The sequence below is a fragment of the Pituophis catenifer genome, unplaced genomic scaffold (assembly GCF_029215685.1).
Source record: "Pituophis catenifer annectens isolate HBS135680 unplaced genomic scaffold, rPitCat1.0.hap2 SCAF_7, whole genome shotgun sequence".
Classification (NCBI taxonomy): Eukaryota; Metazoa; Chordata; class Lepidosauria; order Squamata; family Colubridae; genus Pituophis; species Pituophis catenifer.
In genome coordinates, this window is record NW_027256887.1 from 36,729,378 (window position 1) to 36,756,107 (window position 26,730).

The following is a 26,730-nucleotide window of genomic DNA, read 5'->3' on the forward strand; positions in this document are numbered from 1 at the left end:
AGAGTTCTCATGGTAACATTGCTACTATGGATATGGTATCCTACTTTGACCACAGAATACACAGTAGGGGTGATGATATTTGAAGTTAAAAATGGGCTCTTCTGACTTTTGCTAAGCAAATCACATATGAGGGAAAGAGACAGAGAGACCATGAAGATCTCTAATTGCTGCTATCTCATTTAGATTAATATCTCCCATGCAGCAATGCCAGCTTACTCTCATTTTGGTGTGGTTGTCAGGTGCAGAAATTTGGGCATAAGTGCATGTATTGGCCATAAAATGATACTTTTACTATAGTTGATGGTAATTGCAAATGGTTGCTCAATGTGTCAGTTGCTAAATAAGGACTACCTGTATTTCAATCTCCAGCTTTAAAAACTTAGGTAAAACTGCTGGGGGGAAAATGTATAAACCCAATTTCTCCTTTTTCTTCTCTTTCTTCTCTCTTTCTCTGTTAAAGCTATAAAAACCCTTTGTTTTTCTTAATTTCTTCATTATAGCAAGAATATACTGAACACAAAGATCATTTTGGGTATCTCTCATATGCAAATTATTACTGTATTCAATTTCATTTTGCTAATGATGGTCTATGCCAAAATAAAGTGTATTAGCACGTTGCATTTTTCTTATTGTTTAATTGCTAGATTTGTATATGAGAAATAATTCTTCTAAAACATTATATTTTGTTATATTTTAATAAATAAAATTAATAAATTAATGTAGAAATGAAATAAGTTTTTGGAAATAAAAAACTTGCTGTTGAAAATGAAAAACTATTACCATCAATTAATGAGATACAAAGAAGAAAAAACTAGACAGGTTTGAAGTTTCTAGTTTAGAAATTAATTAGAATGTAAGAAAAATTACATATTCTTATATACTTGTCCTAATAATCTTGTTTCAATTAACTTTGTTTATACAGCAAGAAGAGTATGTTCCTTATACAACCTGTGGAAAGTATGTACGGATCTTCTTCTGTACAAGTGCTGTCTTAATCTGGGTAAAATTAGTTGGTTCATACTATTTAGAAAGTGTTAATTTCTGCTATGATAGCTCCTTGAAAGAGCAAAATTATGTGATCACTATTAAAATGACAATTACTGCAATAGTATAATTGTTTCTTTTTACAGATTGAAATAGGAAGTTTGCTTTGGAATACATCACTCCATGCAGAAGGCCAACATATACAATCTAGTATGTGTGTATATGTACACCAGTATATGTATATGTATATGTATATGTATATGTATATGTATATGTATATGTATATGTATATGTATATATACATATGCCTGTGTGTGTGTGCACGCGCACACATACACACACATGTATATATACACACCCACACACACATGGTCCTCAACTTATGACAGTTAAGGCCAAAATTTATATTCTTAAATGAGAAATTTGTTAAGTGAGTTTTGCCCCATTTTACAACTTTTCTTGCCCCAGTTGTTAAATTAGTAACATGGTTGTTAAGTGAATCTGGTTTCCTAATTGACTTTGCTTGTCAGAAGTTCGCAAAAGGAGATCATATGACACTGGGACACTGCAATCGTCATGAATATGAGTCAGTTGCCAAGCATCCAAATTTTATTCACGTGACCGTGGGGATGCAGCAATAGTCATAAGTCGGGGTTTTTTTTTATTGAAAAGTTTTACAAAAAAAAGGTTTTTCCCCCAATATTCCCCCCACCCTTTTTCCCTCCCCCCACACCCCCACACCCCTTCCCCCCAGACTTCCCAGAGCAAAATACAGGGTATTTAAGTTAACAATCATAAGCTAAATTAACCTATCTATCCTTAGACTACAAAATCCCCCCCTGAAACCTTAACTCCACTATAGATAACATAATACTTCTAAAACTTAACATTCATTCATAAGCTATTTGATATTTTCTTGTCTGATACTTATTTTGAATATAATCAATCCATCTTCTCCATTCTGATACGTATCTTTCTTGTGTATAGTCCTTCAAATACGCTGAAATTTTCGCCATTTCTGCTAAGTTCGTTACTTTCAGTGTCCACTCTTCAATAGTAGGCAAAGAGTCCTTCTTCCAATATTGCGCTACCAACAGCCTAGCTGCTGATATTAAGTTCAAAATCAGTTTAGTCTCTAATGCTGTACAATCCATCGTTATGCCCAATAAAAACAATTGAGGAGTAAATTTCAACCTTTTCTTCAAAATGTTCTGCATCACCCACCAAATTTTTATCCAAAATGCCTTAATTTTCTTACAAGTCCACCATATATGATAATAAGTTGCATCGTCACATTCACATCTCCAACATTTAGCTTGCAAGTTTGGATACATACATGATAATTTTTTAGGATCTAAATGCCATCTATAAAACATTTTATAAAAATTTTCTCTTAAGTTTTGTGCTTGCGTAAATTTCTAACCCAAATCTTTTCCCATGTTTCTATCATCACTGGTTCCTGAAAGTTTTGTGCCCATTTTATCATACAGTCCTTAATCAATTCCATTTCTGAATCTATTTCCAATAATGCATTATACAACCTTTTAATATGCATCTGACTTTGATCTCTAATCTGTTTTACCAGGTTTTTCTCATTTTGCATGACACCAATTTTTTGATCTTCCCTCCATCTAGCTTGAAGCTGACCATACTGAAACCAGGTGTAAATTATCCCTTCTTCTTTTAATACATTTAAGGGTTTCAATTGCAGTTTACCCCTTTCCATAAAAAGAAGCTCTTTATAAGTAATCACCTCCTGTTTTGTTCTATACTTACAGTATGTTTTCTATTGCATGTCTAGGATTTGCCCATATAGGTATCTTGTAGTTTAACTTATATTGATACTTTTTCCAAACCCTCAGCAAGGCATTTCTAAGTATGTGACCCTTAAACACCTTATCCACTTTTTTTTCGTATAACAAGTAAGCATGCCATCAATATAACAGATCATAACCTTCTATATTCAACATTCTCTCTTCAGTTAAATTAAACCAGTCACTAATTTGTGATAAAACAGCTGCTTCATAGTACAATCTTAAGTTAGGCATTTTAAGACCTCCTCTCTCATGTACATCCTGTATAATTTTCAGTTTCACTCTTGGTTTCTTCCCACCCCAAATAAAAGTATTAATCCCTTTCTGCCACTCCATCAGGTTTCCATCTTTCTTAAGCACTGATATCATTTGAAACAAAAATAGGAACCTAGGTAATACATTCATTTTTATTACTGCTATCCTTCCCAGTAGAGATAGTTGTAACTTTTTCCAATTTTCCATTTCTTTCTGCACTTTTTGCCAGAGAACTTCATAATTGTTTTTAAACAATTTCGTATTAGAGGCTGCAATATATACTCCCAGATATTTAACCTTTTTAACTATTTCAAACCCCGTTATCCTCCCTAAATCTTCTCTTTGAGATATGGACATATTTTTAGTTATCATCTTTGTCTTATGTTGATTTACTTTAAATCCAGATACCTTACCATATTGACCTATTATGTCCAACATATGTGGTGCCAATTCTATAGGTTGAGATAAAGTAACAACCAGGTCATCTGCAAACGCTCTTAATCTATAATCTTGCTGTCTAATTACAATTCCTTTTATTTTATCAGAGTTACGTATCTTCTTCAGCAAAACTTCTAAAGTTAAAATAAACAGCAATGGAGACAATGGACAACCCTGCCTTGTACCTTTCTCAATTTTAAAAGAATCTGTTAAACCTCCATTAACTATTATTTGTGCTGTTTGTTCCTGATATATTGCTCTAATTGATTGTATAAAATACTCCCCAAAATGCATTTTTTCTATTATCTTAAACAAAAATTGCCAATTCAATCGATCAAATGCCTTCTCTGCATCCAAAAATACGAGCGCTGCAGGGACCTGGTTATTTTTTTCCAAATATTCCATTAAATTTACAATTTGTCTAACATTATATTTCATTTGCCTCCCTTTCCCTGATTGGTCATTATGAATTGTTTGTTGCATAACTGGCATTAATCTATTCGCTAATATCTTGGCAAAGACTTTGTAATCAGTGTTCAAAAGTGATATTGGCCGAAAATTTTCAGGTTTGATACAATTTTGATCTTCCTTTAGGATCAGTGAAACAAAAGCCGTTCTCCAAGAGGGTGGAACTCCTCCCCCTAATTGAATTTTACAAAATAAAACTCTAAGCGGTTCTACCATTTCCGACTGTAAATTCTTGTAATAAACAACTGTTAATCCATCTGTTCCCGGAGCCTTACCTGTCTTTAACTGCTTAATTGCTGCAATAATCTCCTCAGAAGTTATTGGCTGATTCAGTCCTTCCCTCTGTTCTAACGTTAATTCAGGAATATTCTCTTCCTTTAGGTATCTATCTATATCTATACCTTGTATTGAATCACTAGCATATAACTTAGTATAAAATTCTAAAAAGGCCTTTTTGATCATATTCTGTTGATGAACTTCCTTACCTCTAAATTCTATCTTACCAATAACATGTGATTTCTGTTTTTTCCTCAACACATAAGACAACCACCTGCCTGGTTTATTAGCATTACAAAATGTATTGTGTTTAGCATATTGTAAACTTGTTGCCACTTGATCAGCCATCAACATATTAAATTGCTCTCGTAGTATATTTATTGTTTCTTTTACTCTCTTATCTCCTGGATTAATTATGAGTAACTGTTCTTTCTTTTTTATTTCCTCCTGTATCTCTTTCCGCTTCTTTTGTTGTTTTAATCTATATTTATTATTCATATGTATTAAAGTTCCCCTCATATAAGCCTTACTTGCATCCCAAACCATTTCCATAGAAGTACCCTTATGCATATTAATAGCAAAAAATTCTTTCAATTGTTTTTTAAACTCATTCACATTTTCTTCATATCTAAATAAATTTTTATTTAACCTCCAAGACCTCCTTTCTCCCCTCTCCTGTTCCAATTCCACCCAAACCGGACTATGATCAGTTAGAGTTCTTGGACATATCTTTGTCTTCTTCACCCTAGAAATAAAATCATTTGTGATTAGTATGAAATCAATCCTGGAAAAGGATTGATGTCTGTCAGAAAAAAATGTAAAGTCTCTCTCCTCAACATTACATTCTCTCCAAATATCTCTCAATTCCATATCTTCCATCATATCAAAAAAGGATTTAGGTAATTTCGCACGTGTTGAGATCTTTGATAAACTTTTTTTATCTTTCTGTGTATCTATTACTCCATTCCAATCACCCATTAGTATAAAAGATTTATAGTCCCATTGTATTATTTTAGTGTGTAAAAATTTATAAAACTTATCTTGTTGTTGATTAGGGGCGTATATTCCAATTAAAAGCATTTTTCCAGTCTGAGTTAATAATTCAATTGCAATATATCTTCCTTGAATATCTGCCTCAATTAAATTAGCTACTAATCCTTTCTTTACATATATAACTAGTCCATTTTTCTTCTCTGGCACTGATGCCACAAAGTGTGTACCTAATTTTGAATTTGTCAAATATTTTTGGTCTGATAGTCTAATGTTTGTTTCTTGCAAACAAATAACATCGTTCTTAAATTGTTTCAAATAATGAAATACTTTCTTTCTTTTTTGTGGTGAATTTAAACCATTAACATTCCAAGATAGGAATTTAGTTGCCATCTTTGGCCTTTCAAAGCTTCAAGAGCATCAACTGAATATCCTCCTCCATCTTACTCTTCAGCCTAGCCCCCCCCCCCACTGTTTCTGTTTTTTGAACTTCTTGAGGTAAACCTTGAAGTTGTTGCACTTTTAATTGTTGTTCTTGACGTTTATAGGTTGCTCGGGTCAGTCGTTGTTCTCTTGGCTCTTCCTTCTTAAATGATTTCAGAGTTGGGGGTGGGCCCCCAAGATCCAGATCTTCTTCCATGATGATTCCTCCAGCTGCTACTTCAGCATAAGTTTGTATCTGCTTTCCATCTTTCTCTTGTTGTAACATCTCCATTTTCTTTCTGCCCCCCCCCCCGGGTGAGGGTGGATGTCCAGCCTTTAGAACATTAACATAGAAATCTTTTGCCTTCCAAACTGTGTTTAACTGGTATCTTTCTCCACTATAATTCACTATTAGACCAGTTGGAACATCTCATCTGTACTGCACTTGTTGGTTTCTCAGTTCATTTACCAAAAAGCCAAAGTCCTTTCTGCTTCTTAACATTTTTGGAGGGATCTCTTTCAGAACCACCACTTCTTGTCTAGCCACTTGACTCTTATTCTCATAGGAAGCTTGTAAGATGTCATTTCTGATCCTCCTGGTTGTAAAATAAATCACCACATCTCTTGGCAACTGCCTTTGTCTTGCCACCCAAGAGTTAACCCTGTAAATTTTATCAATTCGGCTTGCCACATCATCTGGACTTTCTTTGATTAGCCCTGCAATTGCTTCTGCACAAATATCCTTTAAATTTTCCCGGCTATTTTCTTTTAGCCCTCTCAGTCTCAGGGCAAATTCCATAGATCTGTATTGTAACATTACCAGTTCATCATCCACCTTCTCTGTTTTAGTCATAATGTCTCCTACTTTGTTTTCCAGGTTCAGATTAGCTTCATTAATTTCCACAATTACTGTTAGATTATTCATAGCTGCAGCTTGATTATTCATGGCTTCTTTTATAAATTCTTTGAGTTCATTAAAAGAAGCCTCCTGACTCTGTGAATCAGCCAGAAGTTGTGCTTTCTGTGTCACTACTGACACTGGAGAACCTCCTCCACCTGTAGAAGCTCCTGGCTTAACTTGTTTAGAAGCCATCTTTTTTTTAAAAAAGTCTTTTTTCCTTTCACTGCCACAAAGTCCCTTGAACAGTTTTCAAAAGCTTGTAATTTATAGTCTATAATTTATCAAGCAAAATAGTCTTTTCTCCACAAACTCTCAATTCCCAGCAGCTTTAATCCACTCTCAAAGTGCAAAGTTCTCAATAAACACTTTCGTTTCTAACTTTCACTTTCACACCCATAACAAAGGCGCCATCTTCAGCCTCCAACTCAAAGAGATTCAATTAGAAACAATGTAAATCCAGAGTTAAGCACTGTTACTTGTAAAGCTTGTTCTCCTGTTTCGGCTCTGCCTGCGCTTGTATTCAATCAAACTCACTTTTGCCTGCAGGATTGGTCACGACGTCTGGCTCTGTTTAAACAGAGTTGTCCCGGATCCGGAGCTTTTTAGTGGGCTGACCGGGGAGCTCTCACCCTCCAAGCCTCTGGAATTATTTCAGAGAGCTTTCGGGGAGCTCTACTCACACCCACCAGCTCTCCTCTCCTTCTTCTCCCAATGGAGAGGTTTTCAAGCCGCTAGACAGCTGCTTGACGCTGTCAAAGCGGCTTTTATGAAATCGCAGGACTGGCGGTCCGGAGAGGCCGTCCACGACACCTGCGGTGCTAACCGGAAGTCCATAAGTGGTTTTTTTTAGTGCCATTGAAACTTCGAATTAAATGAACTGTTGCAGGTTGAGGACTACCTGAATATACCTACATGCATACACCTAACACACATACATATACTTATTCACGCATCTACATATATACATACACAGTGGTGGGATTCAACCGTTTCGCACCACTTCAGCCAAACCAGTTGTTAAATTGCTGGCTGGCCCCGTGCCCCCCTGCCCCTTCCAGAAGTCCCCATGTGCCCCATTTTGGCTCCAAGATAAGTGCAGGAAGGCCTACTAGGCCCAAAACAGGATGCAGGGGTGCGGCGTGGCCCCCACATGGCCCGTTTTTGCTCTCAGGAGGCTTCAGGGAGGCCTACTAGGCCCAAAATGGGGGATGGGGGCAGCACCCCCCCCCACAGCCCGTTTTTGCTCCCGGGGGGTGCAGAAGGCTGAGTGCTGCCTTTCACACTCCCTGGCCATGCCCACCCAGCCAGTCATTAGGGAAGAGAACCGATTGTTAAATTATTTGAATCCCACCACTGTATGTACATGCTTGCACAGTTTGTCTCTTTTCCCCTTATCAGCAGTCTGGTACCTTTCTTCTTGGACCTCTGTTCCTTTTGTTTTTGTTTTTCTTATTATTTTGTTTTCTTTTTCTTCTTATTTCTTATTCTTGTTTCTTTATGCAATCTGCATTATTATTTTATTGCTAGGCCACCCATGATTGTTTCTGGGGTTTTGCCTTGTTTTTTCAGCTTGATTTCTCACTGAGACTTAGAATAACTTTATTGTCACTTTGAATGAACATTAATCGGCAAACATTAAAATGAAATTTCGTTGCATACAGCTCTCAAAGGATCTCCACCTCTAATATACACTACAGTTGTACATCAGATTTTTCAGTTTAATTTCATGCATTACATGGACCATAAGACACATGACAGTAAAAGGTTTTACACAGTTAAACATATCATAAAGGGCGTTCTACTATTTCTATAATACAAGGACCCGGAATTAGATATAATTCTACACCTTCTGTGCAAAATATTCAGTTTTCACTTCATAACAGAAAAAGGAAAGTTAATTCCAACTGCATCATACAGTTAATTCTTTAGAAACACAGTACAGCAATCTTTGCATTAGCTGATTTAGTTGTGTTTGTGTGTTTGTAAGTGAATGAACAGATGTTATGCTTTTGCAAAATAGCTATTTGCTCTTCCAATTTGTTCTCAGGAAAAAAATGTTGTACTTAGAAGTCTCTGTTTTAAAATTTAGTGTAGTGTTTTCCTAAATATTTTTAAAATTTTTATTAAGCTCATTATTGCATGCAGTGAATGCAAAGTGAGTGATTTTAAAGATAAATCATATTCCTTTTTTCTCTATTTCCCTCTCTCATTTATTTGTTACTCAATTTGTGTGGTTCAGTATCAAAAAATGCTAAACTGTTCCCAAATAGATTTGAGAAATTGTCTTTTTTCCAAGCACATTTAGGAAAAAATACCCTTGTTCTGATAGCCAGTTTGGTGTAGTAGTTAAGGCATGAGGCTAGATACTGCGAAAACATGAGTTCTAGTGCTACCTTAGGTACAAATCCAGATAGGTGACTTTGGGCCAATCATACCTTCTCAGTCCTAGGAAGCCAAGAAGAAAACTTGCCAAATCTTGCCAAGAAGAAAACTTCAGAGACTTTCCAGTCAGTTGGCAGGAATCACTGACTTGAAGGCACACAGAGTATCTTTTTTTATTATTTAGACTTCTATACCGCTTCATAGTGCTTTACAGTGCTCCCTAAGCGGTTTACAAAGTTAGCATATAGCATATTGCATATTAGCATATTGCATTAGCATTAGCATATTGCCCCCAACAATATGAGTCCTCATTTTACCCACCTTCCAAAGATGGAAGGCTGAGTCAACCTTGAGCTGGTGAGATTTAATCTGCTGATCTTCTGAACTAGCAGTCAACTGAAGTAGCTGCAGTACTGCACTCTAACCACTGTGCCACCTCGGCTCATCTTGTTATGGATGAATACCTATTTTTTTCCTCTTCATTTCAGTTAGATAGTTTTTAATCTTCCATATTTCTGCTTCAATTAAAAGATAAGAGAATGTAAGCTGAGCATGAAAAATATTGTGGAATGCCCAAGAAAATAGTTTCAAATGTGTGTGTTTTAATCTCTTAATATTCAGGGTTAGTGCACTTGAGATTGTGATTTTATTCTATTTTAAAATGACCGGCTTAGTTCAGTGTAATACTTGTTTTGTTGAGTTGGCCGATTGAGAAGGCAGAAGCAAGGTAGTGACAACAGCTCTTTAATGTAGAGTGAGACTTCAGCAAAAGTTACAGGCAAACAGCCCTCCTTATATACCCAGCCAGCCGGGCAGCTGACCAATCACAAGTGATCTATTGTTGTTTAAATCTCCCGCCAAAACTATATACATAACACCCTTCTCCTCCCAGAAGGCACTTAGTCTATACATTTGCATACAAAATCAGGTGACCAGGGCGTGTCTGGCCCTAGTTGACTTGCGCAGTTCAGTCTGAGGTGTGGTGTCGAGCTGGTTGGAGGGACCTTTTGTTTCCTCTGGCTCCACCAATGGAACCTCCTGGATTTCGTTGGGGGCGTTGGAGTCTTCGGCTGGGAGTGGTGTCTTGCTGGGGCGGCGCTGGACCCCGGAGTCCACAGTTAAGTCTTCCGACCTTCTCGGGCTTGAGTTAGCTGTTGTAGGAAAACTTTGGTAGTCAGGGTCTGGTATTTCTGAGTACATTTCTGGCTGTCCGGCCAACCTCTTTCTAAGGTGATCGATGTGCCTACACCAGATCCTTCCATCTCCCACGTCCACTATATATGATTTGGGCCCCTTTATGTCAGAGATCACCCCGGCCACCCATAGGAGACCCTCTGAGTAATTCCTAGTGAAACCCGCATAACTTCTGGTTGGTCCCTCTAAACCCGTCTGGGGAGTAGTTGGGGTGCAATCGGTCCAAGGTACACCTGAGCTTTCTACCCATGAGGAGTTCGGCTGGACTGCACCCCATGGTTGTACAAGGGGTGGCGTGTTGGACTGCTAAGAATTTGTCTATTCGGGCTTGCCAGTCTCCCGCATCTAGCTGTGCCAGTGCCTCTTTGGCCGTTCTTACAAATCTCTCAGCCAATCCATTACTGGCTGGATGAAACGGGGCCGAGAGTGCGTGCCGGATGCCTAATTCTGCCAAATATCCCTCAAACTGGGTGGTGGTGAATTGGGGCCCGTTATCCGACACTAGGGTGTCAGGCAGCCCGTGGGTGGCAAAGAGTTTGTGGAGTGCCTTTATGACTGCTTTGGAAGTCACGGATGGCATGAGAGTGATCTCGAGCCACTTTGAAAAGGCGTTGACGATCACCATAAAGGTCTGGCCATGGAAAGGCCCTGCAAAATCTATGTGAATCCTTGACCAGGGCCCCCGGGGACGCTCCCATTCCTTGACTGGTGCTGTGGGGGGATCTGGCCTGGACTCTTAACAGGGGTTACACTTCCCCACCCACTCAGTGATGTCGTTATCCATTTGGGGCCACCATACATAGCTCCTAGCTAGACCCTTCATTCTTACAATTCCCGGATGCCCTTCATGTAACATTTTAAAAACTTTTTCCCTTAAGCATAAGGGCACAATGACATGGTCACCCCAAACAACCCCCTTGCATAGACAGTTCATTTTTTTTAGTAAAGAATGCTTTGAATTCCCCGCCCTCAGTCTTTGCTGGCCAACCCCTCGTGACCCAACTCATGACAGTTCTCAGCACAGGGTCTTTAGCTGAGGCTCTCGCTACTTCCGTTGAAGTTAAGAGGCCCCGAGTCCAAAACATCATTAAGGAGAACTGGTGCCTCCAGGGTTGGGTCCTCTAAGAGGTCCGGTAGCAGGCAGTGGCTGAGGGCATCAGCATGTCTCAAACTCAGTCCCGGTCGGTGGACAAGTTGGTAGGAGTAAGCTGCCAGGAATATGGTCCACCGTGTCATGCGTAAGGACAAGGCAGCGGGGGTGGGCCGTTCCCCAGCCAGGAGGCCCAAAAGTGGACGATGGTCCATGACCAATTCGAAATGTCGCTGAATAGATATTCGTGAAATTTCTTGACCCCCAACACTGCTGCGAGGGCTTCCCTGTCCAGCTGGCTGTAATTCTGTTCCGCGCTGGACAAGGTTCGAGAGTAGTAGGCAATGGGTGTCTCTAGCCCGTTCGGTAGTCTATGGCTCAAGACGGCTCCCATGCCAAAGGGGGACACGTCACAGATTAGAACAAGCAGTAGCGTCGCATTATACTGAATCAGGAAACTGTCCGCGGATAGGAGTTTTTTCACTGCATTGAATGCAGCAGCTTCAGCCTTCCCCCATACCCAAGGTGCATTTTTGGCCAGTAACCGGTGTAGCAGTTCGGCGACCGTTGCCTTGTCTTTTAGGAATATGACGTAAAAGTTGAGGAGACCCAAGAAAGCCTGTGGCTCCAATTTGTTTTTTGGTGTGGGCACGTTCTGGATGGCCCTTATTTTGCTCTCGGTGGGGTGTATTCCTGATCCGTCCACCTGGTACCCCAGGAATTCCACAGAGGGGACTGCAATCATGCACTTATTTCGTTTTACGCGAAGTCCAGCCTTCCTGAATTTGGCCAAAACCCAACTGAGTCTGTCCTCTAGCTGTTTCTCGTCTGTTGCACTGAGTACATTGTCAAAGTAGGGCACAACCCCTGGCAGTCCCTGTAACAGACGCTCCATGGTACTTTGGAAAAGTCAGGGGGCTATGCTGACTCCGAATTGAAGTCTGGTGCATTTGAATGCACCTCTATGGGTGACTATAATCTGTGCTTCCACGGTAGCGCCATCTACTGGTAGCTGCTGGTACGCCTGCGCAAGATCAAGTTTTGCAAAGATCTTGCCAGGGCCCAGCAAATGGAGCAAATGACGCACAATTGGGACAGGGTATGCGCTCTGCTGAAGAGCCTTATTTAATGTGCATTTGTAGTCTGTGCAGATGCGCACAGACCCATCTGATTTGACTGGGGTCACTATTGGGGTCTCCCACTTGGCGTGATCTACTGGGACTAACACCCTTTGCTTGATTAGCTTATCCAGTTCCAAGTCAATTTTGGGCTTGAGTGCAAACGGCACTCATCTAGCTTTCAGTCTGATTAGAGCTACGTTAGGGTCTAAGTTAAAAGAGATAGGGGTCCCCACATACTTGCCCAGCCGGTTGTCGAAGATGTCCTGGAACTTCTTAATGAGGTCCTCCTTCAGGGTGCTGCCGCTGGCGCTGTGGACACCAGTGAATCCCATTCCTAGGGCCTTGAACCAGTCCAGCCCTAGAAAGCTCAGGAGTGTCTCGCTCACCACAGTGAGGGGTAGCTCCTTCCGGTACTCGCCATAGGTGACCTGGAACATTTCGACTCCTACGACAGGAATGCTGTTCCCCTGGTAGTCCCGAAGCTGGATTAGTTGAATCTGGAGCCTGCTTTTCTTGATGTTGGGGAGGACGGCCTTCAGGGTTACCCAGAACATGATGGACAGGGACGACCCGGTGTCGATCTCCATTTCACAGGGTTGGCCCTCGATCTTGACCATTGTGTAGACCTTCTTCTCGATGGTCGCGCTGGCCTGGCCGATCCTGGTGCTGCAGGTCTCGTGGCTTTGAAATTTGTGCCGTTTCCTCTGGTCACCATCTTTACTGGCCCGCTTGAGCCGCGCCGGCTTTGATTGGTTGAAGTTGTTCTGGGGCTTGTGGTTGACTGGTAGGCTTGCCCTGCAGACTCTCGCCAGATGCCCCTTCTTCTCGCAATGCCTGCAGATGGCATCCCTGAACTTACAGCTCTGCCTCTGGTGTGTTCCTCCGCAGCTCGAGCAGCTTCCTCGTCGCTCTTTCTGCTCCCTTGTCTGTCTCTCCGTTTGGAAGATGTCCTCCTCTGACTCTTCCTCACTGCTGGTCTGGGTGGATTCTCGGGGCACCAGCGCCGACCTCGGGGTTTCCTTTGGGTTAGCTGGTCGTTGCAGCGTCTCTGCAGCCTTGGTTGATGACTCGTATTCCCTGGCCTCGTCAAGAGTGATGGGTAGAGTCAGATTTTGTCTCGCGAGCAACCTTCTCTGTAAGCGTATATCTCTCACTCCACAGATTAGTTGCTCTAGGAGCGCGTCATCGAGATCCCGGTACTCGCAGTGCATCGCAGCCTTACGCAGGGTGGTCATGTACACACTGATTGGCTCTCCTTCACGCTGTACTCGTTGCCGGAGCTCGTAGCGCTGCACAAACTTCGATGGTACCAGGGCTTAGTGTGCCTTGAGTGTGGCTTGTAGCACTTTCCACGAGACAGTCTGGACCGGTGTCAGTTCCGAGAGTGACTCCACCATGTCGAAGACCTCCGGCCCGCAGTGGCTCAGGAACAGGGCCCTCTTTCAGTTTCCGGGGCGGCCCTGCATGTCGCTGGCTTCCAGGGTGCACTTGAACCGGATCATGTACGACCCCCACTTCTCTCTGGCCGGGTCGAAAGGCTTTGGTGATACGAACGCAGACATCGTAGTCCTGTTGTGTACGGCTCGTCAGCCTGGCTGAATCAGCTGTAGGTAGCTCTTTTTCAGCTTGCTTCTCAGTGCCTCAATCCCACCCTCATCGCCAATGTTGAGTTGGGCGATTGAGGAGGCAGAAGCAAGGTAGTGACAACAGCTCTTTAATGTAGAGTGAGACTTCAGCAAAAGTTGAAGACTTGAAAGTTGAAGACTGAAAAGTTGAAGGCTTACAATTGCTGAGCACATTGTAAGCCGCCCTGAGTCTTCGGAGAAGGGCGGCATATAAATCAAATTAAAAAAAAAAAAAAAAAGTTACAGGCAAACAGCCCTCCTTATATACCCAGCCAGCTGGGCAGCTGACCAATCACAAGTGACCTATTGTTGTTTAAATCTCCCGCCAAAACTATATACATAACATGTTTCGCAGCTGTCTTTCACAGTACTCTTCAAATTTCGGTACTGTCCTCTTTGTAAACAAATTAGTAGTCTACGTGGACAGATTACCTATCTAGAATCACTAATCTGTGCTCTCCAAGCAGAAATTAGGTACCCAATTCAGCCATTCCACTCTATTGAGCTGCCGCGCCATCAGTACCCTCTATCACAAAGATCCTGCAGGAGAAGAGCAGTACAGACAACCATGGGATCTGGCAGGGTGAGATCTGTGAACCATAAACACAAAGCTTTTGCTGTGTCCCAGCATAATAGATACAGTGCCCTTGCTGACCTTAATAGGGACACTAAAGTGACAGGTCAAGGTAGTTGTGATACTGATAACTCAAATAAGCAGGGGATCGTGGTCCAAGATGAAGAACTTACTTTGGAAAGGGGAAAGTGTGAACCAGGTATTACACATCAGTCACACAAGAAGAGCACGGTATCCAAAAAGAGAAGCCACCTTCTGGTTGGTGATTCAATTTTAAGGGATGTAAATTTAGGAAAAGATATGGAGATTTTGAAAGAGGTCAGGTGTCTGCCAGGTGCTACTGCCAGCAGAGACAAGAGGCGTATTCTTAAGATAGTCAAGAATGCCAGTAAGGACTGCGATGTTGATGCTATTATACATCTTGGCACAAATGATCTGTCCCAAAAGGATGTACTTTCTGTGCAGAATGATTTCCAGAGCTTGGGGTATGAACTTAGTAGTATAGGTTGTAGGCTTATCTTTTCACAGGTTTTACAGTATATAAGGAACAAAAAGGGAAAGGCCAGCGTGTAGCGGAGCTTAATGGATGGCTAAAGGAGTGGTGTAGAAGGGAAGGCTTTGGTTTTATTAGTCATGATGTCTGCAACTGGTCCAATGAAAAACTGTACAAAAGAGTTGGATTGCATCCATCAAAGAAAGGGACTGAGTTACTTAGCAATAAATTCACAGATTTTCTGGATAAACATTTAAACTGAACAGTGGGGACAGAGAATTAATTGATCCAGAACATTTCTGTCCCCAGCAATCCAAAATTAATAGCGCTATCAGTGCATGTAACATAGATGTCTGTGCGAGTAAGATTATCACCCCTGCTGTCAACCAAAACCAAGCATTTAATAGTGAGTGCCATACCATGTGCATTAATCAAACAGGTAGCAAGAAAGAAGGGGCAGTCAGGCACAACACAGGTTATGTAGATAGTAAACACAGGGTCAATCAAAACATAACTAAGGTATGTAGGAAGCACATCACAATAGTAATGGGGGATTTTAACTACCCTGACATCAACTGGGAGACAAACTCTGCATCAAGTGGAAGATCAAATAGGTTCCTAACAAACCTAACAGACAACTTTGTTTCCCAAAAAATAGAGAAGGGAACAAGGGGATCAGCCATATTGGACTTAATTCCCACTAACAGAGATGAAATGATAGAAGGTGTTGAAGCTACAGGAACCTTGGGGGCAAGTGATCATGCAATATTAGAATTCAACATTATGCAAACACAAGTAGTAGAACAAAGTCAAACTAGAGTCTTGGACTTTAAAGAGCTAATTTCAATAAACTTAGAGAGGGCTTGAGAAGGATTCTATGGATGAGAATCCTCAAGGGGAAAACAACTCAAGAAGCTTGGGAAATTTTGAAAAGTGAGATTATAAAAACCCAGTCTAGCACAATACCAATGAAGAAGAAAAATAATAGAGCTCAAAAGAAACCAGCATGGCTGCATAAGGAACTCTCTAACAAATTGAAAGACAAAAAGGACAAGTATAAAAAGTGGAATGAGGAGCAAATAACTAAGGCAGAATATCAGCAAATAGCCCGAGCCTGTAAAGATGAAGTGAGGAAAGCTAACGTTCACAATGAACAAAGGCTTGCAACTAAAGTAAAAAATAACAAAAAAAGCTTCTGCCAACATATCAAAAACAAGAAAAAAGTCAAGGAAACAATTGGCCCATTGCTGGGAGAAAGTGGCAAGAAGATGACAAGCAACAGGGAGAAAGCAAAACTACTTAACTCATTTTTTGCATCTGTCTTTACACAAAAGGAAAAAACAGTCCAACCTATCAAAAACAGCACCACAAAAAATAGATTAGGAACACAAGTTAAAATAGGGAAGAAAATGGTAAGTGAACACTTGTTTACCCTAGATGAGGACAAATCACCAGGACCAGATGGATTACACCCCAAGGTTCTGAAGGAACTGGCAGACGAGATCCACTGAACTATATCTTTCAAAGATCCTGGCGCACAGGGGAGCTGCCAGAGGACTGGAAAAGAACTGATGTAGTTCCCATCTTCAAAAAAAGAAAAAAAACAGATCCAGGAAACTAAAGACCTATCAGCCTGACCTCAATACCAGGGAAGATTCTGGAAAAGATAATCAAGCAACGAATCACCAAACACCTAGAAGCAAACAAAGTAATAACCATAAGTCAACATGGGTTTGTCAAAAACAGATCATGCCAGACTAATCTTATTGCATTCTTTGACAAAGTGACAAAATTAGTGGACCAGAGGAATGCTGTCGATATAATTTACTTTGACTTCAGTAAAGGATTTGATAAAGTAGACCATAACCTACTACTAGATAAAGTAGAAAAATGTGGGGTAAACAGCATCACCACAAGATGGATTCATAACTGGCTGACCAACCGCACTCAACGTATAGTCCTCAATCGAACTGCATCTACATGGAGGGAAGTATGCAGTGGAGTACCTCAGGGCTCTGTTTTAGGCCCAGTGCTCTTCAACATCTTCATCAATGACTTGGACGAGGGGATAGATGGGGAACTCATCAATTTTGCAGATGACAGCAAGCTGGTAGGAATAGTCAACACTCCAGAAGATAGGCTCAAGATACAGAAGGATCTTGACAGACTTGAATATTAGACGCTATCTAACAAAATGAAATTCAGCAGTGAAAAAAGTAAGGTTCTACATTTAGGGAAGAAAAACAAAATGCACAGGTACCGAATATGTGGTACCTTGCTCAATAGTAGTAACTGTGAGAGGGATCTTGGAGTCCTAGTTGACAACCATTTAGATATGAGCCAGCAGTGTGCAGCAGCTGCCAAAAAAGCCAACACAGTTCTGGGCTGCATAAACAGAGGGATAGAATCAAGATCACGTGAAGTGTTAATACCACTTTATAATGCCTTGGCAAGGCCACACTTGGAATATTGCATTCAGTTTTGGTCACCACGATGTAAAAAAGATGTTGAGACTCTAGAAAGAATGCAGAGAAGAGCAACAAAGATGATTAGGGGACTGGAGACTAAAACATATGAAGAACGGTTGCAGGAACTGGGTATGTCTAGTTTAATGAAAAGAAGGACTATGGGAGACATGATAGTAGTGTTCCAATATCTCAAGGGTTGCCACAAAGAAGAGGGAGTCAAACTATTCTTCAAAGCACCTGAGGGTAGAACAAGAAGCAATAGTTGGAAACTAATCAAGGAGAGAAGCAACTTAGAACTAAGGAGAAATTTCCTGACAGTTAGAACAATTAATAAGTGGAACAACTTGCCTGCAGAAGTTGTGAATGCTCCAACACTGGAAATTTTTAAGAAGATGTTGGATAACCATTTGTCTGAAGTGGTGTAGGGTTTCCTGCCTGGGCAGGGGCTTGGACTAGAAGGCCTCCAAGGTCCCTTCCAACTCTGTTATTCTATTTCTATTTCTATTTCTTCTTAAAAACCTTCAGTGTTGGAGCACCCCCAAGCTCTGCGTGTAGGAACACAAATTTTGGAGCATAGAGAATAGAGCATGTACAATGTAATTATGGTTATGTTTCAGGTTGTCATTTCCTAGGGTAACTTTTGGTTGTGGTTGAATAGATTTAGATAAGTCTGTGGTGAATGACATGATGCCACTTACACCCAATGACTCATGGTTTTCAGCGGGTGGCAAATAATTTTGTATTTCTATAATGTAGTTCCCACTAAACTAAAAAAATAGGTTCAGGGTGCTAGAATGTTTTCTTCTTGCAGTTTAGAAGGTGAATTCTACAAAGAAATATAATTTCTCCTAGAATTTAATTGGGAGTCTCTTAATGAATTTTTTAAAAAAATGGATATGCTTATGAAGGTAGTTGTTATATTTAGGAAAGTATATAAGAAAGTAAGAATGTATCTTTTTGTCTTTTCCTTTTAGATTCTGCTCATTCTTGCATCTGTTGTTGGTATAATTGTTTACAGACTTTCTGTTTTCCTGGTATTTTCTGCAACATTGCCAAGGCACATCAATGGAACTGACACAATACAGAAGTACCTGACCCCACAATTAGCAACTTCAGTATCTGCTTCAGTGCTCAACTTCATCATTATTATGATTCTGAATATTATCTATGAGAAAGTAGCAATAATGATTACTGACTTTGGTAAGGTTATCATAACATTCTATACAATATCAGGAGTAAAATGTATTAAGTACTACCAGTAACCTGCCAAAAATAGCTTCCAACATTAAAAAGTAAATTCCTTAAAGCAGCAGCAATATTTTTCAGGCAGATGAAGGAATCTTAAAAAGATTGAGTTGCTTTTGTAAATATCTGAGTGTGCTGCCTTCATCTTTGTGTCTGGTATACAACTCTTATTTGGAATCAATTTTTGAAGCATGCACAGTTAGCAACAGCAATAGTACTTAGACTTATATACTACTTCATAGTGCTTTATAGCACTCTCTAAGTGGTTTACAGAGTCAGCATATTGCCCCCAACAATCTGAGTCCTCATTTTACCAATCTCAGGAGGATGGAAGGTTGAGTCACACTCAGCCAGTCAGGATCAAACTCCTGGCTTGCAGCACTGCATTCTAACCACATCATGGCTTTTAGTAGAATGCCTATGCTAAATGATGCTAGCCAGAACACACATGTATAATATCAGTTGATCACATGGTAAAAGAAGAAAAGGTAGTAACATAGTAACAATATAGTTACTATGTAACAGTAATGAGTTTTTAATGTTTTTAATGTTTTTAATTTTTCAATGTCTTTTTATAATGATTTTTTAAATGTATTGTGAGCCGCCCTGAGTCTTCGGAGAGGGGCAGCATATAAATTAAATTAAATTAAATTAAATTAAATTAAATTAAATTAAATTAAATTAAATTAAATTAAATTAATAGTAACAGTTACATATTTGAATAACTCAAATAATGTTATTTAAGCTAAAACACAATATTTTTGCCAAAAAATTGCTCTTGGATTAACAATTTCTCTCTCCTTTACCTGTAAACTGCAGAATTACCAAGGACGCAGACTGATTATGAATATAGCCTAACTACGAAGATGTTTTTATTTCAATTTGTCAACTATTATTCTTCATGTTTCTACATTGCATTTTTTAAGGGTAAATTTATAGGTTTCCCTGGTGACCCAGTTTATTGGTTGGGAAAATACAGAAATGAGGAGGTATGAATGAATGAATTTTGTTTTATAGGTATATTTCAACTGATAACTATTAAGCTGATTGCACTTTTTTCCTCTTTACCTTTTTGGACTATGGCATTCTATACATACATTTATTGAGGAGGTAGAAATTTCTGCATTCAGGTGGACTTGGCAACTGTAGGTGGATAATGTCCAATGCTAGGCATTGGATAAGGGCTTTGAAAACAATAACAGAGTTGGAAGATACCTTGAATGTCTTCTAGTCCAATCCTTTGCTCAAGCATAAAACCCTATGCCATTTCAGACAAGTAATTGTATTTCTTCTTAAAAACCTCCACTTTTGGAGCTCCCACAACTTCTAGAGGCAAGTCATTCCACTGAGTAATTGTTCTAACTGTCAGGAAATTTCTCCTTAGTTCTAGGTGGCTCTCTCCTTCATTAGTTTCCATCCATTGCTTCTTATTCTGCCTTCAGGTGCTTTGAGGAATAGGCTGACCTCTTCTTCTTTGTGGCAGCCCATTAGATATTGGAACACTTCTATCATGTCACCTCTTTTCATTAAACCAGACATACCCCTGAAAGTCTATAGAGATTCTCAGTCATCCAGGTCATGGGGCGGGGGAGGGGGGGAAGCACCTTTGGGATAGACATTCCAATAAAGAATGCAACCATTCTTCATATGTTTTATGAAGTCCCCTATTATCTTTGTTGTTCTTCTCTGCACTCTTTTCAGAGTCTCAACAACTTTTTTATACTGTGGTAACCAAAACTGGATGCAATATTTCAAGTGTGGTGTTACCAAGGCATTATAAAGTGGTGCTAACATTTCACATGATCTCGAGTCTATCCCTTTGTTAATGCATCTTAGGACTGCATTTTTGGCAGCTGCACCACACTGCTGGGTGGTATTTAAGTGATTATCCACTAGGTATGCAAGATCCAGTGGTGGGATTCAAATAATTTAACAACCGGTTCATCCAGGATCAGGTTGGCCATCGTGAGGCAGGTGGCCCACCCCCATGTGGGATGAGCGTCCTGCACATATGGGATGAGTGTCCTGCAATGTTCAACATGATCCTGGGTGAAACAATAGTTAAATTACACCCCACCCTGTTATCAAAGTGGATCCTGGACCCTGCACTACAATGGAGAAATGGGAAATGGAGTGGCCAGCATGAGGAAAGGAGGAGGAACATGGAGAAGAGGGAAAGTAGCCTCCTCCTTCCCTCATGCCGGCCACTCCATTGCCCGTTTCTCCATTGCAACACAGCACCATGCTGCGGAGCTTGCCCCATCCACCACCACCCAGATGCCCTTGCTTCCTCCAAGCATTTATTTGCCTACCTGATTTCCAGCTCCATCGTGTTTCTTCGTTGTGTTTCTCACCGTTTTGTGCAGGGAAACAAGTTTGTGGGACTAAAAAAAAAAGTTCAATCAATCAATTCCAATTTCTCATGAAAAAAAAAAAGATATTGTGAAGTTGGAATTGATTGATTGAACTTTTTTTTTTAGTCCCACCCACAAACTTTTGTTTCTCTGCACACGATGGCGAGAAACATGGCAGAGCTGGAAATCAGGTAGGCAAAGAAATGCTTGCTGGAAGTGAGTGCATCTGGGTGCCAGGTGCTGAAACGGGCCCCTCTCCATCAGTTGCCCAGGCCCACCAGAGGGAAGGCCAGGAAGGGACAGCCAGCATGGGTGCTGCAGGCAGGATGCCCGCTCGCTTCAGCACCCTCCATGACCCTCTGGCACTCCACTGGCACTTTGGCCATGGGCTGCTGCCTTATGTGCAGGCCCAGTGAGCCAGGCCAAGACACCAGAGGGATTGAAATGGGCACTATTCAGCTGGTTCGCCGAACTCCACAAAAAATTAGCTACTGGTTCTACTGAACCGGTGTGAACCAGCTGAATCCAACCACTGCAGATCCCTCTTGCCGTTACTACTATTGAACCAGGTATGACCTATTCTGTATCTGTGCATTTGTTTTTTCTTGTCTAAATGTAGAACCTTACTTTTCTTACACTGAAGTTTATTTTGTTAGATAGGGCCCAATGTTCAAGTCTGTCGAGGTCCCTCTGTATCTTGAGCCTATCTTCTGGAGTGTTGGCTATTCCTGCCAGCTAGGTGTTAGCTGCAGATTTGATGAATTTCCTTTCTATCCCCTTGTCTAAATCATTTATGAAGATATTGAAGAATACTGGGCCTAAGACAGACCCTTGAGGCACCCCATTTCTCTCCCTATAGATGCAGTTCCATTAAGAACTACATGAGTGCAGTTTGTCAGGCAGTTAGGAATCCATCTGTTGGTGATGCTGTCTAAACCATATTTTTCTATCTTATCAAGGAGTAGGTTGTGGGTTTTTTTCAAATAGTAGGTTGTGTTGTGGCCCGCCAGCGGCCTGCGCAGATTGTTGCTGATCCCGACAATGAGGAGGCTGGTGTAGTGTCGCGCCAGCAGCCTGTGTAGCCAGCACTCAAGTCAGACAGCAAGGAGGCTGAAGAAGATGTGGTGCCAGAGGCAGGGATTCAACCAGGGCTTTCAGAGCCTCCAGAGGCTCCTTTAAGTGAAGAGGATGAAGTGGAGGAGCCTCTTCTCAATGCACGGGCATGCAGAGCTGCCAAAAGGCAGGAGTGGTTACTCAGGAGGAGGTCTCGAGAATAAGGCTTGGAACTAATTGGCCACTCCCTTAGCCTATTTAAGTTTGCACACAGCTTGTAAAAAGCTGCAGGAAACAACGTATGTTTGTTCGCTGATCATTGAGTTTGAATTTTCTCTACAAACCTTGATTCTGGGCTTTCTGCCAACTCTAGTAAGGCTCTATCTTATTTGTGGAATTTCAGGCAGGTTGTTAAGAACGTTTTAACATTCTTTGCGTTCTTTGGGATCCGTAGCTGGGGCAGAACAGGTTGTGGATTTTTTAAACTTCTGTTTCCAGCTGTTCTTTCTTTTTTGAGGGGGCGAACAAGGGCTGGTGTCAAGGAATTATCTTCCTTTTGGCGACATTACATATAAGAGGTGTGGTGGCGCAGTGGTTAGAATGCAGCATTGCAAGCTTATTCTGCTGGGTGACGATTAAAGGCAGTTCAGCAGTTTGATTCTCACTGGCTCAAGGTTGACTCAGCCTTCCACCTTTCTCTCAGCCAGATTGTTGGGGGCAATATGCTGACTTTGTAAACCACTTAGAGAGGACTGTAAAGCACTGTGAAGTGGTATATAAGTCTAAGTGCTATTGCTATTTCTCCCTAAAACAGGAATTTGTAGACCTGAAAGTGAAAACTATGTCAGCAACCAATTTTGAGCAGAAAGAAAGGAATTAATTATTCCTCTGCTATTTTATTTTAAATGTTTGCAATTTTCCTACGCAACCTCAAGCTTGGTCCTAAATCCAGCCAACAACAACAAAACAGTCAGTTGAAGCTGTCATTTTTATATTTTCTTATCCAACTTCTTCTGAGTCTGTCTTATGTTTTATGACCAGAATTCTCCTGGTTCTGAGGATATTGTCTTAATCTTGGGGTTAAGAGAGTGAATTAACGCCCTAATAAACTGTTCACACAACACTGGAGGAATAACTGGATTTCTGCTAGGATTAAATGTAACCTAATCTGTAGATTATTTAAGCAGGTTGCTTGTGTGTATCGGAAAGTTTGCACAATGTGGTTTTGTGTGTGTGTGTGTATATATATATGTATGTATACTTATATAGCTTAGTAAAATAAATAATTTTTTTTTTAATTATTTTAAAATTTTAAGTTCCGGAGCTCATAGAATGTCTGCTTCTTTCTATACATATATAGATATATAAAAATGTAATATCACAAAGCTATAACACAAAACACTAAAAAATGCCTTAGTCATCTTCCTGAAATGCTCAACCACCAGCCATAGGCATTGTGGTTCTACTTCAATACCTGGATAAAAAGCTACCTCTTTACTGGGCAGTATACTGAGGACAAAGAACTAAGCTCCTCACTTTGCTTGCAAAATTCATTAATCTGAATTAATTTTGAAGGACAAGTGATGAGCTTTGTTATTATATGTTTTAGAAAAAGGATTAAAGAAAAAATATCTGTCATTAGTTAGAACTAGATAGGACAAGCAAGCAATATATTATTGAATTATCAACTTTGGGAAGCAACAACACAACTATATGTCCATGATGATTCTCAGTCATCCAGGTCATGGTTATCCCAAAGACAAACTAGACTTTGTTTTTCCTTTAAGATGTTTCACTTCTCATCCAAGGAGCTTCTAGGGCTTGTGAAAACAAGACAGTGGATTAGAGATTTTTTAATCTGTCTCTTTTTATATTCTGATTTGGGATATGTAATTTCAGGCCAGCTAATCTCATTAGTGAACATTAAAACTGAAAAAATAGATTTCTAGCATTCTTTAGTGCTCAGTTTAATATGCTAGGTTGAACAGAAGTTATTATCTGAATAGTTGGATAAAATTGACTAAATACAAATAAGCAGATTTTAGTATAAAAACATTTTCATAAAGTTTAGGATAGCTTAGTTGAAGAAACTATTATGAACTTATTTTTTTGCAGGAAGCAAGTTATAACATGCTTTATTTCTGATCCCCCCCTTTTTCACACTTAGTGTGATCCAGGTGGATGTCTTCTTGAGCTGACAACACAGCTGGCAATAATAATGGGAGGCAAAGCCATCTGGAATAACATTCAAGAAGTGCTTTTTCCGTAAGTAAATAGCATTGATACCAGGAGTTGAAAGAAACCTGAAGAATTGATTTGCACTACAAAAAGCAATCCCTGAATTAAGAAACAGAGCTTTATCAGTAAAATAGATTTAATTGTCAAATGCTCAGAAAAACAGTGACGATCTAAGAAATACTCAGAAAAGAAATAAATAAAGAGAATTAAAGGATTTTTTAAAAATTAGTACTAGTTCTATATCTTGTACTTATCTTAAGTCAACTAAATTTATAACTCAATTTGAGCTAAGTTAGGGCTCTCTCACTGGGCCCCCCAAATTCAGGTAACCTAGATGGCAACAAAGAGTCTACAAAAAGTCCCTACATGTAAAAAATATTCAAGTTACACAAGAACTTGCTCTTCCTGAAACCATCGTCTGTGACCTGTCCTTAAATACCACATTTCGGTTCTTACTATGTTACAGAGCCCCAGATTACGACATTGCAAATTTGAACTAGTTAACTTCACTACCAATATAAGCAGCCTCCTGCACACACCCTATAATCTTTCTTGGTGACCTTAATTTACACTTATTAATTGGATCCTAAATGAATGTACAACTGAACCTATACATGCAACCCTGTACAGTGGTGTTTTGCCCCCAGTTTCACAAGAACTGGTAGTAAAACTGGCGGGAGGTCCCGCCCACTGCCCCAGATGTCATCATCAGCAATCTGCGCATGCGCAGAAGCAAGGCATGCGCGCGCGATCCCGTTGCGAACCAGTGGTAAAGGTAAGTAGAACCCACCCCTGACCCTGTACAATACTATAACTAATCTGGGACTTGATCAACTAGTAACTAACAACATTAGACTCAACAACTGCCTTGATCTCATCTTCTGCAACAGTTTAAACTCAATTTATGGACTACAAATAAAAGAACCATTCTCCAACAGCGACCACAGTTATGATTGACTTTTGTCTCAATTTATGCCCTCACAAAAATCATCATAATGATGGGATTCCCAGTTATAGCTTTAAAAAAGCCAACTACGATCTCAAAAACAATGAACTCTCATCTCTTGATTGGCAAAGTCTATTCATTGGCTGTAATACTGCTGACGACCATTACAACATTATCTTGCACGAAGTCAAAAGAATCATTAAACTTTACATACCACTAATATCCCCCAAAACCAGAAAAAATAAACTACCAATAACAATAAGGAAACTACAATCCAGAAAAACAAAGCTAACTACGTAGCTAGCTTAAAAAACCGCTACAAAAACTTATGCCAACAAATAAAGACTGAATGCACCAATTATCACATCAAGCAAGAGGAAAACCACCTATGCACAAAATCCACCCCTGCCTTCTATAATTTTGTAAACAACAAACTTAAAGACTCGAGATCCATCCCACCCCTAAAAGGACCAAACAACGAAGACTGTATTGACGAAACCATTAAAGCCAATCTCTTTAACACGTTCTTCGGCTCAGTCTTTGTAAACAGCAACAACACATACCCAATATTTCCCAGTCGTAATTCAGATAATTACAATGATTACGGTGATCTTATACATATTGATTTTACCGAAGACAACGTTGAAAAGGCACTACGCTACCTAAAACCATCTCTATCTATTGGACCTGATGGACTATGTGCATACTTCTTAAAAAAGCTTTCCACTGCAATCGCAAAACCTCTAAGCATAATTTTTGAAAAATCTTTCAGTACCAACTTCTTGCCCTACCATTGCTTGTGGTTCACAAGCCATGGTCATCCCTATCTTCAAAAAGGGAGATGCTAGCCTAGTTGAAAATTACAGATCAATCTCTTTATATTGCATCACTTGCAAAATCATGGAATCAATCATTAACCAATCTATTACCCTCCACCTAAAGACAAACAACCTACTCTCCAACAAACAATTTGGTTTCAGAAAAAAATTATCCTGTAATCTACAACTACTACATTGCAAAAACATATGGACTACACATCTTGATCAGGGCAGAGCAATAGACGCAATTTACATAGACTTCTGTAAAGCCTTTGATTCAGTGGTACACGACAAATTACTTCTAAAACTAAAATCCTATGGCATTTCTGGACTCCTACATGAATGGATAACTGCCTTTCTGTCAAACAGACAATAAGTGGTTAAAATAGGAAGCACTCTATCAAATCCTGTACCTGTTAATAGTGGTGTTCCCCAAGGCAGTGTTTTAGGTACAACTCTCTTCATACTTTACATAAATGACCTTTGCGATCATATTAAAAGCAACTGCATTCTCTTCGCTGATGATGTTAAACTATTCAACACCACCGACAATGCAACTACCTTTCAAAAAGACCTTGAC

At 40.1% G+C, this 26,730-nt stretch overlaps 1 protein-coding gene across 1 annotated transcript in view; it reads left to right on the plus strand.

The window, feature by feature from the left end:
- The window catches only part of ANO6 (anoctamin 6), a 113,221-nt gene that overhangs the window by 68,596 nt on the left and 17,895 nt on the right, over positions 1–26,730 (plus strand). The window contains exons 13-16 of the mRNA XM_070947876.1: positions 923–1,000; positions 18,471–18,696; positions 19,561–19,730; positions 24,316–24,413. Coding sequence (XP_070803977.1) covers positions 923–1,000; positions 18,471–18,696; positions 19,561–19,730; positions 24,316–24,413 — 572 coding nt within the window. The remainder of the gene's footprint in view (positions 1–922; positions 1,001–18,470; positions 18,697–19,560; positions 19,731–24,315; positions 24,414–26,730) is intronic.